Raw genomic sequence first — 27,185 nt, 5'->3', positions numbered from 1 at the left:
AGGAAAGAGAAAGGAAGGAGGGAAGGAGGGAGGAAGGGAGAAAGAAAGAGGAAAAAAGAATAGTGAAGACTAAGAAAGAACAAAGTAATTTAAAGTAAGTGAGTCTTTATTGGGATGTATTTTTTAACATGTCCATAACAGTAATTGGAATTGCCAGAATAGGTTGTTTTAGATGTCAAGTCTTGAACCATATTGCTTCTGCCAAGATGTCCTGCTTGAGGCTATTCCATGTCCTTCACTCACAGTGATCTCTCTAAGGCAAAGAATTTTTGTTTATATGGGGTTAGATCTATCAATATTTACTATATTAGAAATCTGATGCATCTAAAATATGTATTAATTTATTTTTAAATTTTAAATATTTATATAACTTTCTTCTTAAAAACTTAATGAAGTAGTGGTATTAACTTATATAATTTTGCAAATCTCTTTAAAGTCTGGCTTAACAGAGGATTCTTATCTCTGTTTCTTCCATAAATATATTATTTTGATTGAAGTATATGAACAAAATCAAGCCTTATACATATGTATAGTTGGAAAGGAGAGAATATTTTAGCATTCAGATAACATCTTAATATTATTATGAAAAGTTTTGACTTCACAGATATCCTAAAAGGATCTTGGGGCTCTCTTGTATCCACAGGCCACAGTCATTACTCTAACTGTACCTGTGGACAAACAGCAGTCTTCTATAGCCTTTGTTCCACTTCAGTGAATTTGGGTGTCCCACTTTTTAGGATCTTTTTTGTTATTATTTTTATTTATTGTAAATGTTTTATAATAAAGTATCAGTAAAAAAAAAAAGATCACATAGAACAAAAATTAAAATTCTATGTATAATCATAAATTAGTTTGTCATAAGAAAAATAAATATATATTTGAACTTTAACATAGAGGTCCCTTACCAAGAGCTAATTATATTTTGATAATTATATTGTAATCTAATTAGTTCCTTTAAAAATTCTGTGTATTTTATTTTGTTCATTTTAAGAATATTATTCTGAAAAGGGATCCATAGGTTTCACCAGACACTACCTAAAGGCTCCATTTCTCTCTCTCTCCTTCTCCTTCCCTTCTCTCCCCTTCCGTCTTCTACTCTTTCCCCCCTCTCCAGCTTAAGATCTTCTTGCTTTTCTGATTTGCATCCATATTCACTTCCAATTTCTCCATGACTCATTAAGATTTTTATAAAAACTGTTATTCATTTTGTTTCCCAAGTTTGTTTCTCATGTTCAGATTTCTTCTATCCAGAGCTTGCTTCATTTATTTTTTGGTTTGTCTACCTAATAAGAAGTACCTAGTAAGACTAAAATTAAACTAAATTAATACTATAATTATGTAATATTTTCATTCCATAAGTGAGAGAATGAAGCTGTATCACCACCATGACAACAACAACAAAAATCCAAAATAAACAAACCCAAAAGTCCCCTTTTCTTGGATTTTACTTGGTTCTTGTTTCTTTTAGAAATTGGGTACATAGAAACATATACATACATACACATATACTTATATGAGATTGGGATACACACACACACACACACACACACACACACATACACACATATAAAATTGTGCCAATGGCCCTTTTTATTTAAAAAGAGTTTTCATCTATTTAATAATATAATGCCTTTGTACATGAAATTGACCTTTCTGATTCTTCATAAAAACAATCATTTTAGGCCTCAAAGAGACTTGGAGAATATCTATTGTTTAATTCCCTTTTTTCCTTTGATGAAAACAGAAAGGTTAGTTAAACTGAACAAATATAAAGAAGCCAGATGAAGAATCCAGCTTTCTGACTCACAGCTCAACTTATCATAGGCTTTTGGTGGTGGGACGTAAGCTTCTTGATCCAGACTTTGGTCTTTGAATCTCCTGCATAGCACAGCTGTCTTTGATCAGTAGCATTTACTTAAATGTTTGTTGACTTGGTTTGCCATCAATGGTGAAGAATTGATGCTGATCTATATTGATACTTTCCATCAGGAAATAGAGTGGACTGCCATACTGTATCAAACTTTAGGACAGATAGCATGTATTCCTGCTAAATAAATAAAAGAAGCTGTATTATTATCTACAAAAGTTTATTTAGTGTTTACTATGCAGGGGGTGCTGTCCTAGGTGCTAAAAATACAAAGATGTATTTAAGACACAATTTTTACCCTGTTAAGGAATATAAGGATATATTTAAGATACAGCCTTAGCCCTTAGAGAGTTTACAATTTAGGGTTAAGGAGATAAGACATATAACAACAACAACAACAACAACAACTAATATTTATATAATACTGTGCTAAGCACTTTTTACAAATATCATCTCATTTGATCCTCTGGACAATCCTGGGAAGTAGGTTAGTGCTATCATCCCCATTTTACAGATGAGGTGATTGAGGCAAGCAGAGCTTAATTAGCTCATCTAGGGTTACATAGCTAGTAAATGTAAGACACATTTGAGCTTCTGTCTGGAAGAGCTCCAGTGCTCTATCGTGCTTCCTAGCTTCCTTATTTAAAAACAAACAAAACCTAACAAGACAATGTAGTGCGAGAAATGAAGATTTTAAGTGCTCTGAGACTAGGTGACTTTTTTAGGTCCCCTTCAGTTTTGAGATTCTGAGATTCTGTGAGAAGGCTGGGATCAAAGAAGAGATCTCCTTTAAGAAGAGAGGGCAGGAAATGAGATTTTTCCCAGGAGTTGGTTGAGTAATTTCATTCTCAGAATAATAAGATTTTAGAGTTAGAAAGGAACCTCTTAACCATAATTCAATCAAGTACTTATAGGAGTGTGGGTGTATGTGGGTGTATATAGGAGTGTGTGTGTATATGGGAGTGTGTATGCATGTGTGTTTCTGTATGTGCCTGCACACATATAGACATGTATACAGGACTTGAAGCTGACCCGATCTGGATTTCTTTTCTGCAGGGTCTGAAAGTCCTATTCCTTTTCACACCTAAATTTCTACATCCTTTAACTCTCATGTCAAGTCCTGTCAATGCCTCAGACCTCTAATCCCTAAAAGGACCTCCCTAACAAGCAGTGCTAGTCCATGGACTTATATGCAGTGTACCTGAAAGGATTAATTTGACCCCCACTCCTTTCCATCTGTCCAAGGACAGACTGTCCTTGTGACCAGGCTGCCCAGAAGCATCTGTGAGCCTACCTAGGGCTGTCTGTGACTCTACTCCAGGACTTGTGTAACTCTTCACCCCATTGCTTCGCATCAGCCTTGCTCAAAGGAAGCTCCTCTCTTCCCTCCCTTCCATCTTTCTGACTGCTCCAAGTGCATCCAGCCGTATGATCCTATTGCTTTCCAAATGCTCACAGCTCTGCAGACCTTAGTGAGTATTTCTTCTGTCCACCCTGGCTGGGGTCATCTCTTCCTTTATATGCCTGTTCTCTACCAGCACCATTTATCCACAGAACCCCAGTGATCAGCTGTGATTGGGAGTTCTTTGCTAAGAGCACTGCCTCCCAGTCAGTAGGACCCATTAGTGACTGCTAATACTCTGATGTCACAGGAAAAGCATAGAATGAGTCAGAAGACCTGGAGTCCAATCCCCATTTAGCCACTACTGTATGCTTAGACTAATCTCTTCTATTTGTTTCTCCATTTTTTTTCATCCATAAAATTAGATAATTTCTAATATCATTTCCAGTTTTAAAAATACTTGTGATTTTATGAGTACAAATAGTCTGGAGCTGACAGACATAAGATTAACACTATTTTTCCTATTAAAAATCCTTCCCTGAGTCAAAGGGCAGGGGTTTTTTCAGGGGCTTATTTGGGGGGGGAGGTTATCCCTTTTTAAGCACCAAGCCCTATTGTGCTATTGTATTATCTTCCTATGATTATTTCCAATCCTCTATACAAAGGTTCTCAGCCTCTCCCAAAAGAAGGCTCTGAAGGGTAAAGTTCTCTTCCTTATTCTCAATTACCTCCAGTCCAATTGATATTGAGAATGTGGCCTTTCATGTGTGCAGACAAGGGAGGGGGAGGTTGGAGGGTACCTGCATACATCTTCCTCTTTCTGATGGACAAGTTGGAAATACTAGGCCTGTGGTGAAGGTTTGTAAGAGAATTGCTTTTCTTTGTCTCAGATAATTAGCTCAGGGTTTAGTGTAGATTAGAACTTTGACCATAAGGAGAAGGGAAGAAAAGAAGAAAAAGGGAATAAGCATTTATTAAGGCCTGTTATGTGTTTTGATTCTCACAACAACCCTAAAAAGTAGATTATGATCCTTACTTTATAGATAAGTAAACTGAATCAGACAGAAATTAAGATGATTTGATATTAGTAAATGTCCGAAAGTGGATTTGAACCTGGTTCTTTCCATCTACAGGCCCAACACTGACATTGATTTAAGTCGGTTGACATGTGATCTCTAATTACCAACAGGACCAGCTATTTGTAATAGTTAACTTTTGTACAGATCTTGAATGTTTGCAATTGTTCAGTCACGTGACCCCAGTTGTGGTTTTCTTGGCAAAGATACTGGAGTTGCTTTGCCATTTCCTTCTCTAGCCCATTTTAGAGATGAGGAAATTGAGGCAGATGGGATTAAATGATTTGCCCCAGGTTACACAGCTGGTAAGTATATGAGTTAAAATTTGAACTCAGGAAAAAAGTCTTCCTAACTCCAGGGCAAGCTCTTTATTGACTATACCACCTAGCTGCCCCAAGATTTGCAAAGCACTTTAGAAATATATATTATCACATTTCACTTTTTCAACAATACTCATTATTATTAGCTATTAACCCCATTTATAGATATTACACATTATTATTGGAAAAATTATTGGAAAAAAAATTGAATCTGTACTCTTTGTGCTACTGATGAGCCAGCCCATTTCTATGTACCAAGAACTACACATCAGATGCAAGAATTCAGCGAGGTCCCCGACTTCTTGTCTAAGACATAGATTTATGAGAATGGATACAATCATTTTCACTGGTCCCAGTCAGCTAGCTCCACAACCATCTTTGCTGTTTCTACACCCTCCTTTCTTCTGTACAGCCTGAATGAAGAAGATAGTGAGCAGATCAAGAGCCAGATTGAGGCTCTTTTGCCACCCCCGTCCGAAAAACAACAGCCACCCACTGTACCCAATTACTGTGGAAGTGCCTGATGGTAAAACAGGCAACACATGGCTCACTGGTCTCACATGGCCCCCCTGATTGGGGGTTGGGAGGTATCTCAGCTAGGGTTCAGGAGGAAGAGTTTGAAGACCAGGAAGAGCTCAGCATCTGCACATATTGTAGCTGTTTTGGAAGTTAAGTGGGGATTCAATTCCCAGAAGACTCATTCTATCCCAGAACACCACTGGATACCTGTACCACAAACTCAGGCAAGTTACAGCCAACTCTCAAGAGGAAATGGAAGCTCTGTCTTGGGCACTAGGAGGGGAAATTAAAATAATAACAATAATAACCCTTTGGGGGGCTCACAGTGAAAAATTTAACATGGTGGTTAGGTTGCCTTAACAGAAATAGAGTGAATGTCTAGACTGAAAGAAATTGGAATCTTGTTGTAACTCTGTTATGGTCAGACTACATCTATACTACTTTTTTCCAGGTCTAGGTTACACATTTTAGAAAGTATACTGACAAATGGAAATATATCTAGAAAAGAACAATGAGGATGGTGAGGGGATTTGAAAACCATTCAACCTGGGGCACCACTGAAGGAATGGGGCCTTAGCCTGAAAAGGAAAAGACTTAAGGCTCATAACTGCCTTCAGATATTTAAAGACTGTTCCAGGACGGGGAAGTTAGAGTGGACAGAGAAGGATTTTTTCAGGGGCTATTCCAAAAATATTAGTGCAATCTTAAGCTTATTAAGCCCAGGCAGCTGAATGGCTCAGTGGATAGAGCACTGGACTCAGTATCAATTGAAATCCAGCTGTATGACCTTGAAAAAAGTTGTTTAGCCTCTGCCTGTTCCTCAACTGTAAAAGGAGATAATAACAAGGCTCACTTTTCATATAACAGGAGGTGAGCCTTTATAAAATACTTGCTATTATTTTGCTTGACCCCAGAGTCATATTGTAGATAGAGAAGCTAAGGAAGAAACGTCAGAGAGAAATGCCACCTTGGAAGCTGATAGAAACAGGGAGCAGGAAAGGGGTGGTAGTTTGTGATGATGAAGAAGAGATGAGGGTGTGGGAGGGAGTTTTCAACATGGCAGTTTTCATTCAAGTGAAGATGACTGGCCATGGGAACCAGAGAGGTCAAGGCTGGAGATTTTGGAGTCTTCTAAGTGGAATCCTGGTTCAGAGGACTATGGTTACCATCTGAGAAATTAATCACTTTTTGGACTGAGTGCTTGCTCTGAAACTCAACAAGTCTGTGTCATAACAATATTTCTCACCTGCTAATCCCTAATAATATTTATTATCCAAATTCTGTACTTCTCAAAAACCTGTAAAACTTAAATGTGTGTATGTGTGTATATATATATATACATATATATATATATATATACACACACACATAGACATATATATATTCACATACATGTAATTATATGTATATAATTATATTTACTATATATTAATTTATATTTGCTTATTATTCATTTAGTTATTTAATAATCTTTTACTATATTATACATCAAATTTTATATTATGTATTATATATAATAAAATACCTATAAATTTTTTTCTAAGTAACAACTCTTCCTCCCTGTATCTTTCTTTTCCTAGCTTTGCTTTTTTCATCTTTCTGATTCCAGCTCTCTGAGCTAACATAGAATAGCCTAGTATACCACACTTGAGAATATTCATAAGTTAGTCACCTATGGTTTACAGTATTGTCCATAGGGCAATGAATAAACAGTCCACTTAGTCCCATGTAGTGATAGATGGAACAAGAAGATAACTTAGAACCCAGGTCAGGAGAGCATAGATTTAGAGTTGGAAGTGACTTTAGAGGTTATTTAGTCTTATCCCTTTATTTTGCAAAAGAGGAAACTAAGGTTAGAAAAATTAAGTGATTTGCCCAATGTCACTCAGTAGAGTCAAAGATAGGACTTAAACCCAATGCCCAAACTAGTGATGTTTCCATTGTATCTCATGTCCTCTCATTACTATTCATCTCATTGTCACCCTTATTTTAATTTCCTTTGATGAAAGATGGGGGAACAAGAAAAATCAACATAAGAGTGAGAATTGTGTCCCAAATTATACAAGGATGATTCATTTAGGTCCTCTTCTCCATCCCTCCTTCCCCAATCTCTTCTCCTGACCCCTTCTTCATTCTTCTTCCTCATTCATCTTCCCGGTCTTTCTAATATTCTTTGCATCTCTACTATTTTTGCCCCATGCTACTCAAAGCAGTCTGTTCTGAGCCCCAGGAGCAGCACCTAAAGGGGGCACCTTTGTCAGGTGAATTGAAATTTGAATAATTCAAAAGACCAAGAGAAAAATGAATTCATGGAAGAAGCAGGACGGGGAGAGAAGGTTCTTGCCTTTCCTCCTGCTCACAAATCTCCCTGGCTCCGTTTCCTGCTTTTCTTGCTTTTCTCTGAATGAAAATGTACAAAAACCATCATCTTTTCAATTCAACATTTTCCTTTTAAACCTTCAGAGCAATTCAGTCCAACAGGGTTTCTGTTTGAGGGATGAAAGGGCTCCTGTTGTTGGCATCAGACTCTCTGAATACAAGACATCCATCCAGCTTGGAGAGATCCTGATGCAGTCTGTTAATCCAAACCTCTCGGTGATCTGGCTAAATTCTGTGTGACGGTGTCCCTTCCTGCCACAACAGAATTCTGGAGAGAATGACAGGAAGTAGACCCTGCCTCTGCCTACTCCTTATCAAATTAAGCTCTCACACCCTTCCCCCACCCCCAACTAACCTCCTCCTTCTCCCCTCCCTCCATGGTACTAATTTAAAATCTGCTTTGCCAACAACCAGGGTATTTTGGGAAGCTGCTTCTCCCATCAGGGTTACAATAAGTCAATGAGTCATTCTGATTCTATACCTCATTAATCAACTGTGTAGGAGTGAGGCTGTCTCTTGAGGTCTATTGTATCCCTTGACCCCCACCATTTCTACATGGACTGAGTGGGTGATTTTTCCGGGCTTCAATTTTCCTCAACTATGAAATGAAGGGGTTGGATTAGGTGACCCCCAAGGGGACGTTCCTTCTTATTTCAGAGCAATAATTCTATGATGCTTTGTCTTCTGGGATTTCTAAGCTGTCTCTCTGATTTAGCTCTGCTGCTTGTGAGGGTGGATGATGGACACAGAATTGGGGAGGGTCAAGCATGTCTTAGCCTTAAGGACAGGGGGATTTGGAGCTATCCAAGGGCAAGCACTGAAGCTGATTTCCAGACTACTTAGCAGGTTCTTTATAATCTCTATCCTGAGAGCAGCAAGAGAGAAATAGGAGCAAGGAGTCCCTTTCTGAGAAGCTCTGAAGGACTTTCTATGCAAGGTGGCCAGAAAGAAATTGATCAGAGCTAAAGGAGGCTGGTCCCTAAGTAAGGGAAGCCCCGTAGGGTAGGAAATAGTTCAACCATAAGCATTTATTAACCTCTTACTTTGTGCTAGGCTTTACACTAAGATCTAAAGATATAAGGAAAGGCAAAAATACAGTTTCTGCACATTCTAATGGAGGAAACAACAAATAACTAAGTAAATATATACACACACATTTATATATAAAAGGCACCATATATGTATAGATATATGTATACATATATCTATACATATGTTTTATATATAAATATATTTAAGTAAATTACATATCATATATTCATATGTAAAAGATATATATGAATATATGTTTATATATAAAAATATAATGATAAATTATACGTAGCATATTTATATATAAATATTATACATATGTATACACACATCTTTTAATATATATTATGTATAATATATAACAAATTATTATATATATTGAATTTATCTACCATGTACACATATACCCACCTATTTCTTTAATATATAAATATATTATACATAATCTATAATAAATAATCTATAAAGGTATGTGTATCTATTGTGAGGGATAGAAAATCCTATCCAAAAATGACTACTCAGAGACCTCTCGAAGTAAAAAGCAGAAAAGTTGTTTATTTAATAAATTCTCATGAGAATGAACAATTCCACCATGAGGAGGGAAAGAGAGAAAGCTCACCATAGAAGGGCTAAAGAACTATGAGAAGATATACAGTTTTTATAGGTTTTAATTACAAAGGATTACATCATTGATTGGGGAACATTAAGGGATAGGTGTCCCCCCCTCCTTAATTGGATGTTATTCGTGACAAAAACAGCAGATTCCCTGGTTCCGGGAGGAACCATACAGCAGGCAACTAGTTGTCTAAACATTGATAACTTGAACAGCGATAAATGTCATCGTTCTGGGTTAAATACATAGATCTAAAATCTAAGTACATTTTGGCTAATACTCAACATACTTATGCAGGTCACAGAGACCTAGAGAAGATAGAATACAGAAATGGAATTTAACATTCTTGTAAATTCTTCACCATATCTTACTCCACACATATTGTATTTATCTAATATATACATGTCTTATATATAAATGATCATATATAAAGGTATATGTGTATATACAAATATATGTCTTTTATCTATAAATATAGTATTCATAATTTATGGTATATACATTATATATTAATATATAAGTATAATACAAATATATATTATACTTATATAGAGAGAGATTTACATATACATGCATATACATACATATACAGTATAAATGAAGGTAATTTCAGAGGGCATGAACTATGATTCGGGGTATAAGGGACATCAGGAAAAGACACCAACTAGGCCCTTTAACTCTTTCTTTAGGATACTAGTTTTCCAGTTGCCTGGATTGGAATAGAGATCACAGGGTTAAAAGTCATTGTGGGTAGAGGGAAGGCTCTTTTCCACTGGGGATACCTGGAGGGGAGGGACAGCAAGCTGGGGTGAGGAAGGTCCTGACTCCAAACCATTTTCAAGGTCCACAAGCACTTTGGTTGTGGAAGATGAATTACTTTTTATAATGGTCCTGCTCTTACAGACTCCTTCACTCTCATTACTCAGAGTCTTTGGGGGAAATTTTACTTTACCAGAACTCCAGAAATAGCCATCTGGTGCATGGGCAGCAGAGTAGAGTGGTTTGGAGCATAGAACTAAGACTTTTGGAACAGACTATATAAATGTTATTGTTGCAAATGTAATTAATTTTGGGGATGAGGAGCAGGTGCTTCCGATCGAGGTATGGCAGTGCCCTCAAATACTCCCCAGTGCTTATAATCATATCCTGAATTCCCCTACAGTAAAAATGAACAGAGTTCCTCCATAGGCACAGAATTCCAGATAAACCCTTACACAGGAGAGATGAGAAGCAAATGGTAGGCAGGGGAAAAACGGGGAGGGATCCATAAATATGGACATAAAGCATTAATTTTTTTTCAATGTATTGATCAATTTTGCTGAATTTTTTCTTGAAGAGATTTGTTTTAAGAAATATCTCTGAGAAAGGGAGGGATAGAGGGGGAAATATAAGTAATAAAAAAACCAAAAGATTATGGGAGAAATTTCTTCTTTGAGTTCATGAATAAGTTATTATGGCCAAAATAAATCTACCACAAGTCCAGAAATTATAGATTATTATGTTTATGTACCGGTCCAGGACTGAAAAAACAAAAGCAAGAACCCTGAACCAAGAGTAGGATTCCAGAGACTTTTTATAGACAAAATTACATCAGAGAGAGAAATCAATTCTTTTACATATTGCAATGTCATAAGTCCTTTTATGACCTTGAACAAACTTAAATAGAATCATAATCTCATACATCCCTAAGGAAACAAACCTAGTTAAAACAGATTCTATAGGTAAACTAAGTTAGAGATTAAACTGAATTTAGAGGATTCACAATGGGCTGATTGAGAGAAGAGATTTACATGCCTACAAAGTTGGAGTCAGTAAAATCCTTCCGCAAATAAGGTAAGTCAAATTACTTTTGGAAGCGCCTTGATTGCCTTTTTGACTTCTTATCTGAGGAATGTTTGAGGTTTTAAGTAAGTTTTTCACTTCCCATGAAACCGCTTTCAGCCAGTTGGAAAATCTTTTAACTATGAGAAATAGTCCTGACCTCCACCATAAAAATGATGGTTAATAAATGGAAATAAAAAATTATCGCAATATCAATTTCTGAAGGGAATGAAAGGCAAAAGTATAATATTATTTTTATTTGTATTTATTATTAATATTATTTTTATAATATGACTTTCATTGAGATTCTGAGACTTTGCCATTGTTTTTAATGTCCGAAGGCAGAGAATATGGGTGAATGGAAGGGCCTGGTGGGTCATGCTCCACCAACTTTCTAAGGTATTTCTTCTTTGCTTTCTCCCAGCAACCCCACAATATACTGCAGAGGCGCCTCATGGAGACCAACCTCTCCAAGCTCCGCAACAGCAGGGTCCCTTGGGCCCCCAAGACCAACAGACTTAGTCAGGCCAAATCTGAAGCACTGAAGAAGACTGAAGAAGGGGACATGATCCTGGTGTCCTGCCAGGTAAAATGCTGCACAAAGGTTTTGTGGGGGTGGGGAGGAATACTACGTTTCTGTCTGACAATTAATGGGACTTCTCTGACCAGAGTCCTCTTCCTTATCCCCATTCAGCAGTGTTGACAAAATTTTACTGTTTTGGTGTCTAAACTATGAGTAGTTGGATAAAGCAGACCTAGAGATAGGTTTGAGAGATCAAATAGCAGTTTAATTAATCACTTTCAAATGAGGAATATAGTTGGCAAATTACAAATTCTTCTGAGCTGGAAACTGTCCTGTTGTAGGAAAATTAGAGATTTTCTACACAAATCAAGGTGGATTACAATACAATCATTTTCAAGACCTCAGTGGTTTCCCATGAGATGTCAACAAATCTAGAACAATATGGGTGTTCTGTCAGTCCTGTGGGAACAGTTCATAGTGCTTGTTTCAAATCAGGGTGGTCATTATTTGGGAGGAACAGAACCAAAGTTCTGTAATGGGAATAGAGAGATTCTACAATCTTTGATCCACTTCACTTAACATATGCAGGAGAGCTGCATTATAAGAGTCTGATTCCCAAGCCAGAAAAGACAGCTCTGAAAAATCTAAATTATTAGTATATTCATTATATGAATGGCTGTGGATATCATCTTGATAATTACAAAAATTATAGGAATGATTTTTCTACAAGAGAGAAAAGAACCAATGGCTCTCTGGGGATCACCATCAATACCAAACTGCAGACAGCTTTGACCTAGGGAAGACCCAGGAACCAGCCTGGTTCTTTATTTTGTTCTTATTTAAAAATGTTCTTTATTTTGGTCCTTAGTGTCAAATCAAGGAAAAAATCAGGGTGTCCAGGCAAACTACTAGACCCAGATGAGATTTGTAATCCAGCTAGCAGGATTAGAGTTTGATTGAATCTGGGTCAAAAAGACTGGGGAAAGGCAGAGTAAGAATATGTACTTATGCTTAGAGGGACCACTTATTCTCTCTGTTCCTTCAAGGAAGTCACTTCACTTCCCTCAATCTCTGTTCCTTCATCCGAAGTCCAGTTTCTTAAACTATAAGTCCCAACCCTATAGACTCTTGTAACTGAATGTGAGAGTTGTGAAACTGATTTTTTTTTATCAGTAAATGTTTGATTTACATATCTATTTTATAAACCTATATACCTGAGGTCATTTAAAAATTTCTTGGGCAAAAAAGGGTTGAGACTAGAAAAAATTCATGAAGTTCTGATCTAAAAAATGGAGTTGACACAAATATGGCTACTAAGGTTACTTCCAGTTCTCAATTCTTCAATCCTGTAGTCTCATATCCCTGTATTATTAACATTTTCTCCATCACTTTCTTAAATCTAGATAATCAACAAAACAACAAATTAAGTCCTGATTTGAACCCAAACAGCTCAAATACTCTCAGATCAAGCCTGAATATAGGAATGGTTCTCATGCTATAATGGGCAGCCAGGTCCCAGAGAAACACTTTTTCCCCTACTTTGTGAACCATCAAGGAAGGAAACAAGCATTTATTAAGCATCTACTATATCCCAGGGACTGTGCTAAGTAAATCTTTATAAATGTTATCTCAGCTCCTCACAACAATTCTGAGAGATAAGTGCTATTGCTATCCCCATTTTACAGTTGAGGAAACTGAGGTCAATAGACATTAAATGTCTTGCCCAGGGATACACAACTAGTGAATGAATATCTGGACTAGAACTCTTATCTTCATGTCCAATGATATATTGTACCACCAAGCTATCTACAACCAAAAAGGCTGTATTCTGCCTGTGTCTCACTCTTTAATTCTCTTAGTCTTTATATCGTCCTCTTGTGGTCCCTTCCCCTTTGCACCATCAGCACCTTTGTAGTTACTTTGTAGTTACTGTTTCAGTCAAATGTTTTTCTTTCTACAGTGTGCTGGGAAGGACTTGAAAGCCTTGGTTGACACTGGCTGTCAACATAATCTTATCTCTTCTGCCTGTGTGGACAGACTAGGGTAAGTAGCAATTTGTGATGGAATGGAGTCAGACATTACCACTCCACTCTATATAACTTCTGAGCCATTGGAGATTTCCAAGCAGCATGGACCTCCCCCTGTTGTCTTAACAATCAAAAGAGCTAATGTATGTAAAGCATTTTGCAGCTGTTACATCGCCAGACAAATATCAGTTGTTCTTATGGGATTACAAGATGTCAGAGTTCAAAGGGACTTGAGACCTGAAATTACAGATACGTATCTTAGATTACAGAGCTAATAAATGAGATTTGGATCTATGTCTTCTAATTTTGCTGCTTAAAAATGAAAAGGACCTCTGAAGAAATGGCATTGAGACCTACTGAACATGAACAAAAATCCCTTCTACAATATTCTTGATAAATGAGCACCTAGTTTTTGCTTAGGACTTCATTGCTTCCCAAAGTAGTCTTTCCATTTTGGGGTAGCTCTACAAGAAATTGTTTCCTTGCATTAAATCTGACCTTGTAATTTCTACCCATTGATCCTGACTTTACTCTCTGGAGCCAAAGATATTTTTAAAAATTACTTCTATCAAGGGATATTCTAGTTACTATTTAACAACTGACTCTCTGGAGGAAAAAATATTCACAATACATTTTAAAGTTTAATCTGTATTATTAACATTTTCTCCATCGCTTTCTTAAATCTAGATAATCAACAAAACAACAAGTCCTGATTTGAAGTATTTGCCAGTTTCAAAGGTATAAATGCCTGCACTGAACATTTAACAATTGGCCCTTGTGAGCCAGCTCCAGTATACCTCTGTCTCTATCCTTCTTACACATGTTATTGTTGTTGAGTTGCTTTGGTCACGTCTCACTTTCCATGGCCTTATTTGGGATTTTCTTGGCAAAAATTCTGGAGTTGTTTACCTTTTCTAGTTCATTTTACAGATAAGAAAACTGAGACAAACGTAGCTAACCAAACTTGTCCAGTGTCTCATAGCTAATAAGTGTCTGAGGCCAAATTTGAACTCTGGTCCTCCAGGGCTACTTCTCTATCTAACTGCCTTATGTATGACAGCATTCAAACACCTGAAGACAGGTATGATGTGCTTCCTAAATCTCTGTGGTTATTGATGTCAAGTTTCTTCAGCCAGTCTTCATATAGCTTGATTTTTAAGACCTAGCTTTCAGCTTTCTGTCTTTCTTGGGACACTTTTCAGTGTTCCCAAGTTTTTCCTAAAATGAGGCACCCAGAACCATAATATTGTACATGTGGTCTGACCAAAGTAGAGTATGGCACTCTTGTTCTTGACACTTGGCTCTTCCTTCCTTTCTTCCTTCCCTTCTCACATCCTTCCCTCCCTCTCTCTTTCTTCCTTTCTTTCCCTCTTCTTTCCTTCCTTCCTTCCTTTTTCTCTCCCTTTCTTTCTTTTTTCTTTACTTAATAGTCTTTCATTTTATTCAAATTACATTTAAAGATAATTTTCAACATTCATTTTTGTAATATTTTTGAATTCCAAATTTTTCTCCCTTCTTCCATTTTCCCTCCCCAAGACAGCAAGTAAATTTGATATAGATTATATATGTGCCATTATGCTAAATAATTTCTACATTAGTCATGTTGTGAAAGAAGATTCAGGACAAAAAGGAAAAATCACAAGAAAGAAAAAGAAAACCCAAAAAAGTAAAAATAGTATGCTTTAATCAACATTCAGATTCCATAGTACTTTCTCTGGATGTGGATGACATTTTCCATCCCAAATCTATTGGAATTGTCTTGGATCACCAAATTGTTGAGAAAAGCTAAGTTAGTCATAATTGATCATCTCACAATGTTGCTATTACTGTATACAATGTTTTCCTGATTCTACTCACTTCACTCAGCATCAGTTCATGTAAGTCTTTCCAGGCTTTTCTGAAATCCAGACATTGGGCCTTCTTAGGAAACTAAGAACATATTAGTCTTTTGGGCTACCTTTCACACTGTTGTTACATATTGAGCTTGCTGTCCAGTAAGCTCCTCAAATACTCTTTAGATGAATTAATCCTTGAAAGCTAAAATCCAAGTAAATATCTGCTACATTTCCCTAATATAGAAATCAAGTCACCTTGTTTAAAGAAAAGAACAGGAAAGAAAGGACAAAGTAAATGAGCTGTTCTTGATAAAGTCATATTAGCCCATAATGATCATTACTTCCTTTTCTTGTAGTTGTCAAGCTTTCCTTTAATAATGTATGCTAGAATTTTGCCAGAAATCAAAATGAAGCCTGATGGCTATTGTCTAGAATGCCCACATCCTTTTCCAGGAACCATCTTCTTATTTATTTTGTAGATTGTTGATTTTCCAAGCCTACAACAGGGATTAGAATGGTATCTGTACTCCTAAAGCATTCATTTTCTTACTGAATATTTCTTTATCCTTAGCTTCAATTTCTGGATTCCTTCTGGCAATATCATTTCTGTCCAAGGGGATCATCAGGGATAGTTAGAAGTCATCAGGTTTAACAGATGTTTGGAGTTTTTTTTTTTTTTTAATGTCCTTAATACACACCCCCAGAAAACAACAGAACTCTCTGCTGCTATTAGACTGACAAAAAAATGCCTCAGTATCCTTGATTGCTAACCATGACTATTCATCTCATCTTCCTTTCCCCCTTACATCACAATTCTAGAAATCTTCTTTTGATATCTTTAATTCTACTGTCTAACCCTTCATCTTCCATTCCAACCTTCACTTTCTCTTTCCTTTCTCTCCCTATTCTCTCTATCCATAAAGTTCAAACTAAGACTCAAATTCTTATAGGATTTAGCCATGTGGATGTTCTAAATCTATTATCTTTTTTCCTCTCCTAAATTCCCAATTGCAACAAACCTGTCACAGTCAAAACCTTGGTATTTCTAATGATCATTAACTCCTCGTCTTGACTTGTCTAGATTAAACCATGTTCAATTTCTCTTATCCTAGGCAAATGAAGAATTGGAATGTCTCATAGACATGATTTTCCTGAAGTGTGTTATTGTTAGCCCTGGCTCTAAAGTCTTTGAAGTTTGATTCAAGGGCATGGCAAATCACTGGTTAGGGAGTTCTAGTTTATCCTGTTTAATTGGGAAGGTCTTGAGCCTTTCCGTTAAAGGATGAGATTTGAAAATTCCACAAAGAATCATCATAGGCTATGGATATAAGTAGGCCACAGACTGCCATAATTCCAGAGGAGCTGTTAGAGACTCAAGGAATTAATAACCATGTTTAAAACGCCACAATTACTTTTTTGTTGCATGGGCTAAATTGGCCAAAAAAAAAAAAAGATGATCAGCCCCATGAAGCTGCTGAGGAGATTAGAAGTGCTGGCACAAAAAGTCTGTAATTATGTATTTTTCCACAAGCCCGTAATAGCTTGGGTGCTAGTTACTCCCATCAGCTTATATAACTGCCTGCAGTCTTTGTTTGCCATTTTTTCCCACCTCCAAGTAAGTATCATTGATTGGGATCCAATCCCACTGGTATTTGTCGCCATCAGCAACACTAAAATGTGTTTATCATTTGCCCTTCTGGTAATGCACAACGTGAATTAGGCTGACCTGGTTTTGCCTTAAAGGATCTAAGACACATAAGCATCGACAACAAAGCCAGTCATGAATGATATTTATTATGTGTGTACTATGCAATAGACACTGTGCTGAGCTTTGAGGATACAAAAAGCAGGCAAAAACCCTGATCTTTGAGAGCTCACTGGGGCATGGACTTTTCTCCAGTTTGCCACCCTCTCCTCCTGGCTCCCTTACCTTCCCCTGGCACTTGTAGCACTTTGATCTACTGCTTTTCCCAGTACCCATTTGGCTTCCTCAGTCTGAGTGGTTCATTATCCACCTGCCCCCAAAGCAAGGGTATCCCCTGACATCCTCCTCTTCCTCACTTCTTAGTGATCTCATTTTCTTCCATGAGTTCAATCATCACTTCCAAGCAGTTGACTCCTAAATCTATATACAGTCTTAATCTGCCTCCTGAACTCATCTTGCAACAACTACCTACCTGATGGATCTGTCAGTCTGGAGTCTCTCTGGCACCTTAATTTGAATATGCACAAAACCAGACTCATTACCTTCCTTCCAAATCCACACCTCTTCCAAACTTCCTTATCTCTACTGAGTAATACCTCCATCTTCCAACTCATCCACTTGTCAAGTTTTAGAGTAATTTTAAATCATGCCATATTCTCACTTTCCATATACAAAATATTGACAAATTCTATTGATCAGACCTTCAATGTTTCTCACATTAGGCTAGCATTCTATGCTACAATCACCCTATTTCATGCCCTTATTACCATTCTCATTGGGATTATTATAATAAATGCCAAATTATTCTTCCTGCCTCCTATTTCTTTTTTATCTAATCAATTTTTCAAATTGCTCCTAAAGTTATCTTTTTTGGGAAAACAATCTGACCATGTCACTCCTTTGATCAAAAACTTTCAGTAACTTCCTGTTGCCTCTAAGAGAAAATGAGAACTTCTTAGCATTTAGGAACTTCCATGATCTGCTTCAATTTTCATTCATTCATTCAATAAATATTTATTAAGCATCTACTATGTTTCAGGAACAAAGGATTATGAATACAAAACTAAGAATGAAATGCTCCTTGCCCTCATGGAGATTATGTTCTTCTGAAACTCTCTCTCCCTCTCTCCTTTTTGCTCCCTCTTTTTCTCCCTCCCTCCTTCCCTCCTTCTCTCTCCCTTTTCCTCCCCTTTTTCTTCTTCCTCCTCCCCCCTCCCTCTCTCTTTCTCCCTCCCTTCCTCTCCCTTTCTTCTTCCCTCTCTTCCTCTTTTCTTCCTTCCCTCCCTCTCTCTCTCCCCCTCTCTTTTTCTCTTTTTTTCTCTCTTTCTCTCTCTCACATATATATATATATATACACATACATATACACACATTATATACACACATACATTTTATATATATACATATACTTTAAATATATACATATATATACATTTATATATATTTTATATATACACATATACACATGCCCACATTTTATATATATATATATATATATATATATATATATACACACACACACTCAGATTTTATATATATATATATATATGTATATATATATACACATACAGTATATATACATGCATGCAGATACATATTATATACACATCCATGTATATTATGTGTCGATACACACACATATAAATAAGGAAATCCAAACTATATTCAAAGTAATTTGTAAAGTTCAGGGAGCTAGCCACTGGGAGAAGTCAAGATCTACCATGAAGATCAGCACATGAGCTGAGCTTTGAAGGAAACTATGGATTCTCTGGGTTGGAGTGAAGAAGAAATTGGTTCTAGATACAGGGACAGTGTATGCAAAGACACAGAGATGAGAGGTGGAACGTCATGGATGGGGCATTAGGCAGTCAATTTGGCTAGAATGTAAAGTTAATAGAAATAATAGCGCACAATAACCCTAGAGAAGTAGTCTATGGTTGGTGGGTGAAGAGTTTAAGTACTAAAAAGGAATTTATATTTTGAACTAGAGACAAGAGGGAGCCTCTGGAGTTTCTTGGAATGGGGAATGATATGGTCAGACTCGTGCTTTTGGAATATTAATTTGACGGGTGTGTGGAAAAGGGTTTGCAGAGAAGACAGACTTAAGGCAAAGAAATAAATTAGGAAGCTGATGAAATAATCCAGGACCCAAGTAGGGCCCAAACTAAGATGGCAGTCCCATGAATGGAGAGGGGCTTGAAGAGTTATTGGTGTTAAGAAATGAAAGTTATATACAAACACTATAACAAGCATCAGGAGTAGAATTCATTAGGAAAAAAAAAAAGTCGGCTAGTAATCATTGGTCTCAGATGAAGTGAAACTTAAAGAGAAGGGCTTGGATGTAGGAGATACTAAGAAAGTAGAGAGTACAGCCAGCATGAAACATCTTCCTTGAATATAGGAGACAATTAACAATACATGTAGGTTGCACTGAATTAATTGTATTAGTGAGGGGAAAAAAGGAAGCTTGTAATAGAAAAGTGAGGAAGCTTGAAGCATCAAACTGGTGCAAGGAGGAGGAGCCCGATGTATCTGCCATATTTAGTTTGAGGAGTCCCATTGCCTCAACCCACAGATTGAGATGACTTCTCCCATTCCTGTGTGAGAGCAATTGGACATACTGGAATTCCTCCTAAAGGGGATATCTCACTAATGTTAGTATTTTGACTGAGCCTCTCTCAGGTCAGCAACTGAGTCCATGGCCCCTAAGCTGAGCACCGAACTTCTTAGTCGAATGTGTACATGAGGCACTGGGCTTGGAGCAAAACACTTGAATTCAAAACCCACTAATTAGCTATGTAACTATGGACTTGTCATAAGTTCTCAGGGCCTCAGTTTCCTTTTCTATAAAATGGGGATCATAGTATTTGCACTACCCACCTTTTTTGTAGAAGACCTTCAAGACCTTCAGTACCTCTAGAAGGTAGCCCATTATATTTTTGCATAGCTCTTAGGTGCCTCCGACACCTAGCTCATATGGTGTCAGGTTCTGCCTTGCACAATTTCCTATTTGCAGGAGCAATTCAAACCCTCTTTTACTTGCTGGACTCCTAGTAGCTTCAATTGATTCCTGTATTTGTCACAGTTTCCCGTCCCCTTATTACCAAAGTGGCAATCTCCTCAAAGTGGTCCATTTCATCAAGATCCTTCCTAAATGACATCTCCCAGGACTCCACAAAGTATTCCAGATGTTGGTTAGCTAGGGCAGAATACTATGGGACTATATTCTCCCTTATTCTAGACACTCTGCTTACGCCACCTAAAAGATTGCCTCTGCTTTTTTGGAAGCCTTTTACTCTGTGGACAATTCTATTAAGCTTACGGTCTTAGTAGACTAGCAAACCTTTTTTTTTTTTTTTTTTTTTTTTCTCTCCTCATAAAAAACATTATCTAGCCAGGCTTTACTTATTCAGTACTTGTAAGGCTAGATCTCTCTACGACTACTAGGCTATTGTAGACAAAATGTTATAAAGTAAGTCAGAATCATAGAGACTAAAAGGGACCTTTTTGTTCCATCATTTTTCAGTCCTGCTTGACTCTGTGTGACCCCATTTGTGGTTTTCCTCTATAAAGATACTGGAGTGGTTGGTCATTTCCTCCTCTGCCTCATTTTATATGATGAGGAAACTGAGGCAGATAGAGTTATGTGACTTACCCAGGATCACACAATTAGCAAGTGTCTGAGGTCAGGAGGATGAGTCTCTGACTCTGGATGCTATTTTCTATCCACTGTACCATGTACCTGATCAGAAAGAATCTTGGAAATCTAGTTCAATCCCCTCATTATAGATAAGGAAATTAAGGTCAAGATAAAGGATTTGTCACATAGGAAATTAGATGACAGGAACCAGGGATTCAAACTTACTGCTCTGCTACATCCACCACCCTGCCTCTCAAGCTTCACGAATCAAGAGTCACTGGCTCACCTGTTCCTAAAGGATCCCCTCTAGAATTTCTGGTGTAAATCCATGAGCAAGCATAACCTGAAGGAATACCCGTGTAGCAGGGAGCTCATGCCGGATTGCATAAGACTTTCCTCATTGGTGGAGACTGCTTACTCAGTGAACTGTGTGATGGGCAGAGTTGGGGACATGTTGGGAGAAGAGAATTCGTAACCTTCTGCCTTCTTGTTAGAGAGAGAAGATATGTGGTTCTAGATTCTTACCCAAGGAGAGATTCTCCAAAGTCTCCAGTGTGGTAAATTGAGGATAAGCCTATAAACAAAGCACTAGAGTTTTCTTCCTTCCAGAATCTTTCTTCCCCTTAGGGGATCTGTCCCTGAAGAGAATTTGGAAGCAGGCATCTTCTCTCTCAAAGACGGAAGCCACACAACCAGGAGCTCTCTTCTAGGCTCTCACCTCCACCATAAGGCAGGCTTGGATCACTGAGCATCCAGTCATCATCAATGAGGAGAGTCTTGTGCAAATAAATATCTCTGATTACATATATTAGGAAGCCGAAGCTCCAGACCTTAGAAAAACTACAACCACAGATCTGTTTTTTTTTTTCTCTGCTGCAGGTTAAAGGACCATGTTAAGTCCCACAAACATGATGGGGAAAAGCTCTCCCTGCCCCGGCATCTCAAAGTGGTGGGCCAGATTGAGCATCTTGCCCTAACATTGGGATCCCTACGCCTGGACTGCCCAGCAGCTGTGATTGGTAAGTGGCTCTTGAGGACTGCCCCCGGGACTTCCCTTCCCTTCCCTGAACCGTGCTCAAACCTCCTGCTAGTTCCATCAGCTCTGCCAGGCTGAATTATTAATCTGTGGGGTCACTCAGCGGTCCTGTCTGGGCTCAATCCAGTAGGGCCGGTGGTCCCAAACCTTTACCTCGGGAAGCTGGTAAGAAGTCATTAGAAATCTGAGTGTACAATCAAGGAGGAGGCCTCTCATCGTTCTTAGGAGGGAAGCATCTGTATTGGAGAAATGCTTGCTCCCCACACACCACCACACATGCACACCCGTGCATTTAGAGACATATAGGGATACTTAGTCCCTCTTCCCCTGCCCCAGTTACCACCTCTAAGAACTCACTTTCTGTAGCTATGGAGAAGGCTGCATCAGATTCTCACTAAATGTATGAGTCTTCCTTCTTTTCCAGAGGACAATGAGAAAAATCTCACCCTCGGGCTCCAGACTCTGCGGTCCTTGAAGGTAGGGCAATCCCTCTCTGGCCCCTGACGGTCCAAGGGTGAGAGACCTTAGGCAGTGCTGAAAGCTGATTGTAACCTTTGTTCTCAGTGCATCATCAATCTGGACAAGCAGCGCCTCATCATGGGGAAGGTAGAGAAGGAAGAGATCCCCTTTGTGGAGACTGTGTCTGGGAGTGATGATAAGTGAGTGTCTTGTAGGGGTTTTGTCCACTCAGGGAAGCCTAGGTAGAGAGCCTCCTTCCTTCAGTGAAGTCCCAGAGAAGGCTACAGCCTGCCCTCTCTGCCCCAACCCCTCCCTCCCTCAAGCACTAATAGATCCCCTTATCTTAACTCCCTTAGTCCCTCAAAATTCCTACAAGCCCCCCCAATCTTCCCCTAGGGAGGCTCCCCATATCTTTAGTGGAAAGTCACATGAGGAGATGAACGGCTATGGTGGGGAGCAATCCAAGAAGGGAGAAGTGGGGGGAAGAAGGAATTTTTAGGTCTCTGTAAAAATTCTGATTTTTTTAGGCTCATTGTCACTTCTGATATTTTTTTCTTTTCATTTCAGCTCGTCAGAGGCGTAACTAAAGAGTGAGATGTGTGCATGAGTGAACACACACTCTCACACACCCATACACATACAAGCTACATATACCCCCAAGCTAACAGCTTAGGAAAGCTGTCAGGCTTGGCCCAGATGCAAACCAGGTCCCACTGCCTGGACCACATCCTTCCCTCCGTGGGAGGCTCCATCAATTCCTCCCTTCTGGGCCTCTCTCAACTGTAGCCTGTGCTTAGAAATCCTGTCTGGTTTTACCTATGGTTTTTCTACTTCTGATCCTGTATTTAATGGACCTTTGACACTGCCCTGACCTAGTTGCTGGAGTGTGTTCCCTGTAGCTCACTCTTTCCTAGGAATTCACTTTCTTTAGCCATATATAGGAGCTGCCAGGAACTGGCTCTTATTAGGGTCACTTCCTTGTTTTCAATGAACAGACACGTAATCAGCAGGAAACAGGTACTGATTCATTGGCTCAATCGCAGAAAGCCACACCAGAGGTTCATCGAGTTTTTATTCACTCAACACATAGGATTTAGATCCGTAAAGGGCCTTAGACATCATCTCCTCCAATCCACTCCTTTTACAGATAAGAAAAATAAAATTGAGCAACCTGCTCGTGGTCACATAGCAAGGGAGTAAAAGTGACCTAGGTCTCCCATCTCCCAGTCTGACCTAATTTCCACTCCAACATTCTGTCTCTTCTGCTAAAAGAGCTGCAAGATGAGAGCGATAAGCGAGATGAGAGGAATAAGAAAAAAGGAGAAAGCGCAGGAGTGATGGCACAGGATGGGAGATGCCTTTCATGAGGAGCTAAAGGCTACTTCCAGAATATGTCTAGAATGCCGTCACTCCTTTTGGGTAAAGAATGAAGGATTCTGGTTAAAATAATAACAGGGTTTCTGAGACTGTTATCAGTTATTAATCCAGTAATCACTTTTTAGGAGATGGATTTAGCTAGCTAGCTAGGGTTCAGGGGAATAACAGGGCATGGAAGGTGGAGGGATAGGGAAAGTGAAGGCAAGAGAGTAGCTTAAGACTTGGGCATGTGGAGGGACTCATGTTGGTTGCTTGGTTGGGGAAGTGCAGGAGTAGTCCAGGTGGGGAGGGGAGGACACTGGAGAGTAATCAAAGGAATATTGGATTAGGAGCCCAGTTCTACCTGCATCACTGATTTGGGCCATCTTGGATAAGTCACTTCCACTGTTTCTTCACCTGTAAAATAAGAAAGTTGGACTAGACGGACCCCTTCCAGCTCTGACATTCTGGAGGGAGCTGGTGAGATGGGAAGAGTTTGCTAGGTAAGCTTGTCTTGTAGAGCATCAGAGCAGCATTTACATATAGTTCTGCCATGTTGTTAACCTGTGAGAAGTCAAGTCAGTGCTTTAGCAGAGATTCACAGACTTTTATTCATTCACTGCCAGTGTGTGTCCCCCCCTCCCCGACATCTCGCAGCAGGGGGTATACCAAAAGAGGAAGAGAATCCATCCTATCTCCCCCATTCATCTCAATATAACTCATAGTTTGAGCCTCTAAGACACCTCTGGATACTCCCAGTTTGGGGCACGTGGGCACAATCCTGCGGCCATACTGTCACCATCTTGTTTCACAGGTTTATTCACAAGATACCTCCCTCCCAGACTCTGCCCAGGCAGCTAAAGGGAAGGCACGGACAAGGTCCAAACATCACGGGCAACAACAGTGAGCTCTCTGGGTTCTGGAGCCCCTGGTAAAATTTTCCACTGATGATTCCCCTCCTATCCCACCTCCTATCCCACTATTCCTTAGCAAGGGCCGAGCCTCTCTCCACTTCAGCTTAGGTTCTCTTCAAGTTTTCTGCCTCTTTCCGTACCCTTCAATTTCCCTCTGCCTTGCCCTTTCTTCCCTCTCAAAAATGGATTAATCCCTGTCACCAGGGCACAAACCATACCTGGAATAAGCTGAATATCCTTCCATTCTTTATTATAGTGCCAGCCACCTCCTTTGTCTCTCCAAGGCCCCTCACAAAACCTGAATATAACCCACCAGCAAGTTGTTGCCATGATGTATTAGCCTGTTTTCCCCATGTCAGAAGCACTGGGGACCAAGAAAAGCTAAGGAAACTACTTTTCTGATGATTATCCAACGATCAGGGAAGACACAAATTCCTTAACTTCTTAGAATGGATTAGAAAGTCTTGTGGTGGGGCAGCGGTTAAAGCACCAGCCCTGAAGTCAGCAGGACCTGAGTTCAAATAGGATCTCAGACACTTCCCAGCTGTGTGACCCTGGGCAGGTCACAATTGCCTCAGCAAAAAAAAAAAAAAAAAAAGTCAATCTTGTGGTACTAGGAGTCTCCAGATTTAGAAGAGAAAATGATTGGATAGTTGAAGCTGTGACATCACTGCCTCACCCAATGTGCTTTCTGGTCAAACCTAAATTGAACTCCCAAACCAAATAATCAAGACTTCACTTAGCAAGCTACGCTTGGCAAAGGCATCTTGGGAATGTTTGAAGCCCTTATGCGGGGAGGGGGATTTTAGGGTGTCTTTAGCTTTTTTCAGTGTTTCCATATTTGTTCATGGGAAACCTCCCCTGCAGTGGCGTGTACTCCGGAAGGTGGGACCATAAGTGGGGTTGAGCCAGCCCTTCTCTGGGCAGCAGATTCCCGCCTGGCGAGAGAGCCATGGCAGACTTCATCTTACATAAGTGGAACCCATGTTCGGCGGGAACCTAGTTTCTGACAAGAAGCTTGATAAAGATGTTTTTAGAACTTCGTATTTCTATGCCTAATGCATTTGAAGAATGGTATTTTCTGATGTTTTCTATTTCTCTGCTTTTAACTAGTCCTTCCCATAGACACTTCCAGTCACTTAGTCCAAGTCTCCTCAGAATGGAGCGCTTGGTTACAGCCTCCCCTCCTGTAGGTGAAATATCTTTCTAGGCTCAGAGTGTCTGGTCCTTCCCGGCCTCCACCTTTGAGTCTCTCTGTTGGCACCTTCTTCTTTCACTGTGTCTGGCTGTGTCTGGTTGTCTGTGAGACTGTTGTACTAATAAAGTGAAACTTCATCTCAAGAGGCTCCATGGTGTCTATGTGGAGAAGCAGGCCTTGGGTCCTGTAGTGTGGAGGGGGGGGGGGAAGTATAATTAGGGGAAAGGAAGAGAGAAGGGATTGAGCATTTATTAAGCACCTACTTTACAAATATTTCAATGACCTTGAGAGGTGGGTGCTATTAAGGATTCCACTTTATAGCTAAGGAAACTGAGTTCTAGTTTCGTTTCAGTTTATCTGTGGTGATGGTCATACAGTGAGTGTCAGAGGCAGAACGTCTTCTTGAATCCAAGTCAAACATTCTACCCACCATGCTACACTATCTGGATTTCCAAACTCCCGAACCTGGAGTTTCTCAAGAGGCAATAAGGGATGAGAGCCCATACCACTGAAAGAGCCATTGAGGCATTCATCCTAGAAAAGACAAGACTTGGGCAGCTAAGTGGGGCAGTGGATAGAGCATTGGCCCTGAAATCAGGAGGACCTGAGTTCAAATCTGTCTCAGACACTTAACACTTCCTAGCTGTGTGACCCTGGGTGAGTCACTTAACCCCAATTGATTGGGGGGGGGGGGAGAACACTTGGGAAGGTATTACGGGTGGCTTTAGGTATTTGAAGGGCTTGTGGTGATGAGGAGATGGGGGTGGAACTAGGAATAAGGAATAGAAGAATCCCATTTTTTAGAATTTTAGGGTGGGGAAGATAACTTAAAAGTCATACCTCAATTTCTCCATTTTCCAGATGACGAATCTGAGGTTCAGATATATTAAATGGCTTGCCTGAAGTTACACAGCAGTAAATAGCAGAGCCAGCTTTGAATCTGTATCCACTCATCCCTGTTCCAATCATCTTTCATCAACATCTAACTGCTTTTTCCATTCACCCTTTTCAAAAACTTTCCGACAATCAAGACTGTTCCAAAATAGAAGGAGCTACCTCAGGAGGGAGGGGATTCCCCATCACTGGAGGCCTTTAGCTGGAAGCAGGAGACACTTGGAGGCAGAGGGGATTCCTGAGATATTTTCAAAAGTCTCTTGAACCTTAGAATTTCTGAAATTTTGAGTTTAAGGGGAACAATGTTGCCTCAAGAACAATGATCCAAGTTGAGATCAATTGGACAATGAACAATAAAGAAATGAACCGAGGGGGCAGGGTTTCTCCCAGAGCAGGTGCTCACTAAGGGGATTGGCAAGTACATTGAGATGGGGAAAGCCAAGGAGGGGGGACCAGTCAGGAGAAGCGAATTGGTTCAGCTGTGAATTTTCCTTGGAAATTAAAAATAAAAATATATGTAAGTATATAACAAGACAAATAACATAGACTGTGGAATTTTAGAACTGGAAAAATAAGAGTAGTGCAAGGAAAAGAGAGTTAACTCTGGAGTCATTGAATCAAGATTCAAG

General features: G+C 39.2%; 2 protein-coding genes across 2 annotated transcripts in view; both read left to right on the top strand.

Moving 5' to 3' along the window:
• NRIP3 (nuclear receptor interacting protein 3) overlaps nucleotides 1-25,106 on the top strand; it is a 29,461-nt gene extending 4,355 nt beyond the window's left edge. The window contains exons 2-7 of the mRNA XM_074276037.1: nucleotides 11,394-11,555; nucleotides 13,453-13,535; nucleotides 21,579-21,718; nucleotides 22,160-22,212; nucleotides 22,300-22,394; nucleotides 22,762-25,106. Coding sequence (XP_074132138.1) covers nucleotides 11,394-11,555; nucleotides 13,453-13,535; nucleotides 21,579-21,718; nucleotides 22,160-22,212; nucleotides 22,300-22,394; nucleotides 22,762-22,777 — 549 coding nt within the window. The 3' untranslated portion in view covers nucleotides 22,778-25,106. The remainder of the gene's footprint in view (nucleotides 1-11,393; nucleotides 11,556-13,452; nucleotides 13,536-21,578; nucleotides 21,719-22,159; nucleotides 22,213-22,299; nucleotides 22,395-22,761) is intronic.
• Nucleotides 1-27,185, top strand: part of ASCL3 (achaete-scute family bHLH transcription factor 3) — a 104,692-nt gene that overhangs the window by 46,049 nt on the left and 31,458 nt on the right. The window lies entirely within an intron of this gene.

Source organism: Sminthopsis crassicaudata, chromosome 6 (genome assembly GCF_048593235.1).
Source record: "Sminthopsis crassicaudata isolate SCR6 chromosome 6, ASM4859323v1, whole genome shotgun sequence".
Taxonomy (NCBI): domain Eukaryota; kingdom Metazoa; phylum Chordata; class Mammalia; order Dasyuromorphia; family Dasyuridae; genus Sminthopsis; species Sminthopsis crassicaudata.
The sequence above is the reverse complement of the archived record's forward strand: the minus strand, read 5'-3'. Positions and strand labels throughout refer to the sequence as shown.